We start from the raw sequence: 2,104 nt of genomic DNA, 5'->3' as shown, positions 1-2,104 counted from the left end.
TGCGGCGACAAATCACGGACTGGTGAGATGGCGCCACTCCTCTACGAGTTTCCCGGGAATCCCGGATAGAAAAACGGGAACTGGGTTTTTCCCAGAGAGAGAATTCTGGGTATTGTTGCTTCTTCTTCTTGTCGGGTGATCGCTGCCATGAGCACGTGTAGCTCTCTTTCAAGTGTACTCGAGGATTGTTGTAAATAAATGTTGTTTTAGTTTAAAACGTGGTCGTGGACTTAACTAATTCACGTTTACAGCCTTCTGATAAAGACAATCTTGGTGGAGATGTAAATGGATGGAGAAAGACGGCCAGGTTTCGTCTAACCGATAACGGCCATCCATTACCTCCAGTGGTGACCCGAACGTGCTTCGACGTGAATTCGAACACCAAAGAAAGAACAAGACCTTTACTAGTTCTGCATTGTGTTCCCTCAGTGGATAGTACGGAATAAATTCCGCGACTACGATAGACGACGCTCCTTGGATATGTGAACCGCTCCAAACCGGCGAAATTGTCCCCACATTTGTGCGTCGGCAACCTCTTGCCAGAATAAGTCATCTAACACGGGTAAGTGGAGTTTTCTGTTCCATTTTTTTTGTTGTTCTGCTGAGTAGGTATCCCCTGGTTGTCTTAAAATGCCAAACGAAATCGATCTTAAGCCAGAAATCAGTCGGGTAGCTCTTAAACTTCCCCAATTTTGGGATAAAGAAGCCGATTTATGGTTTATTAATATTGAGGCTCAGTTTAAACTCGCCGATATATCGCAAGATACTACTAAGTATTACGCAGTGGTTTCAGCTCTCAACTCGGAAGTGTTAGCGTACGTGAGCGATATCGTTAAAAACCCTCCGAGGGAAAATCTATATCAAACACTTAAAGATCGACTCATAGCAGAATTTTCCGATTCCGAACAAAAACGAGTGAAAGATTTGCTGTCTAATGCCGTGTTAGGAAATGATAAACCATCTCATCTTTTACGCAAAATGCGACAACTAGCTAGTAATAAATTCGGGGAGGAATTTTTAAGAACGCTATGGATTCAGCGTTTACCCAAAGAAACTCAGGCAATTCTTTCTGTTTCCGATGGGGATTTAGACAAATTAGCCCAAATGGCCGATAAAATTCTCGAGCTCACACCTTTGCAAATTGCCGAAACTAATTTAGCAACGAACGAAAATAATACACACGCGGTTATAATGAAGCTCCAAACGCAGGTCGCTGAATTAACAGAGTAAGTTAATCGCCTAGCAAGGCCCGGCGACAGACAATCACGCGATTATAGACACCCCCGGAATCGATCTCGGAATCGTCGGCGTTCGAAGACACCTGTTCGACCCCAGGCAAAAGACCTATGCTGGTATCACGCGAAGTTCGGTGATCAAGCAAATAAATGTAAGGCCCCTTGCAAATTCCGAGATCAGGGAAACTAGCTCGGAAATCACACGTGGCGCATGACCAAATTATTATATTTTCTTATCATAAGAATATGACCACATGGTGCGTTAAAAGAATTCCAAAATGAACAGGAACATGTTTCCACCGATGGATTATAAAAGTTTGATATTTTGCTATCAAAATATTCCTCAGTGACACTATTTTTAATTCTCATTTCTCGATAATCGATATCATAATTAGGATATCGATAATCGAAATTTAGGATATCATATATTATAAATAACATTAAAACCCTCATCTTTACGCCAAGGCTTTAAAAGGTTTAAATAGCCAATTGAGTATACATATTTTAAAACATATACATGCAGACTTTTTAATTATCAAAGAGCGTGGTCAAAAAGATCCTCTGGTTGTCTTAAATCGATCTTAATCGATCTTAAGCCAAATGACAAAAGAGAATTTCGCGATCTTCCATTCATATTAGACGCGTAAAAACACAAGAAATTGATAAATAGGAACGACCTTCTGTAAGACAGATGAAGCTTATCGATAAGAAATATATGGAATCATTTTATCATATTTTTTCCGATTTTATAATCGTCTTGCAACAATTCAAACCATCAGAAGAGTCGCTCCTGTGTGTAGTTTTTTTTTCTTAAATCTTTTACTTAAATCTGTAAAAATAATGATCTTTTATTGCGATATTATTGAAAC

General features: G+C 39.6%; 1 protein-coding gene across 1 annotated transcript; it reads left to right on the top strand.

The window, feature by feature from the left end:
* Positions 1 to 556: 556 nt before the first annotated feature.
* LOC111640161 lies at positions 557 to 1,772 on the top strand. The gene has a single exon (XM_023386163.1). The coding sequence runs from the start codon at positions 631 to 633 to the stop codon at positions 1,228 to 1,230; it is 600 nt and encodes a 199-aa protein (XP_023241931.1). The 5' UTR covers positions 557 to 630; the 3' UTR covers positions 1,231 to 1,772.
* Positions 1,773 to 2,104: the final 332 nt, after the last annotated feature.

The sequence above is a fragment of the Centruroides sculpturatus genome, unplaced genomic scaffold (assembly GCF_000671375.1).
Source record: "Centruroides sculpturatus isolate CEXI.00-Female unplaced genomic scaffold, Cexi_2.0 scaffold177, whole genome shotgun sequence".
In the NCBI taxonomy this organism is placed as follows: domain Eukaryota; kingdom Metazoa; phylum Arthropoda; class Arachnida; order Scorpiones; family Buthidae; genus Centruroides; species Centruroides sculpturatus.
Note: the sequence above shows the minus strand (reverse complement) of the source record. Positions and strands in the feature narration are given on the sequence as shown.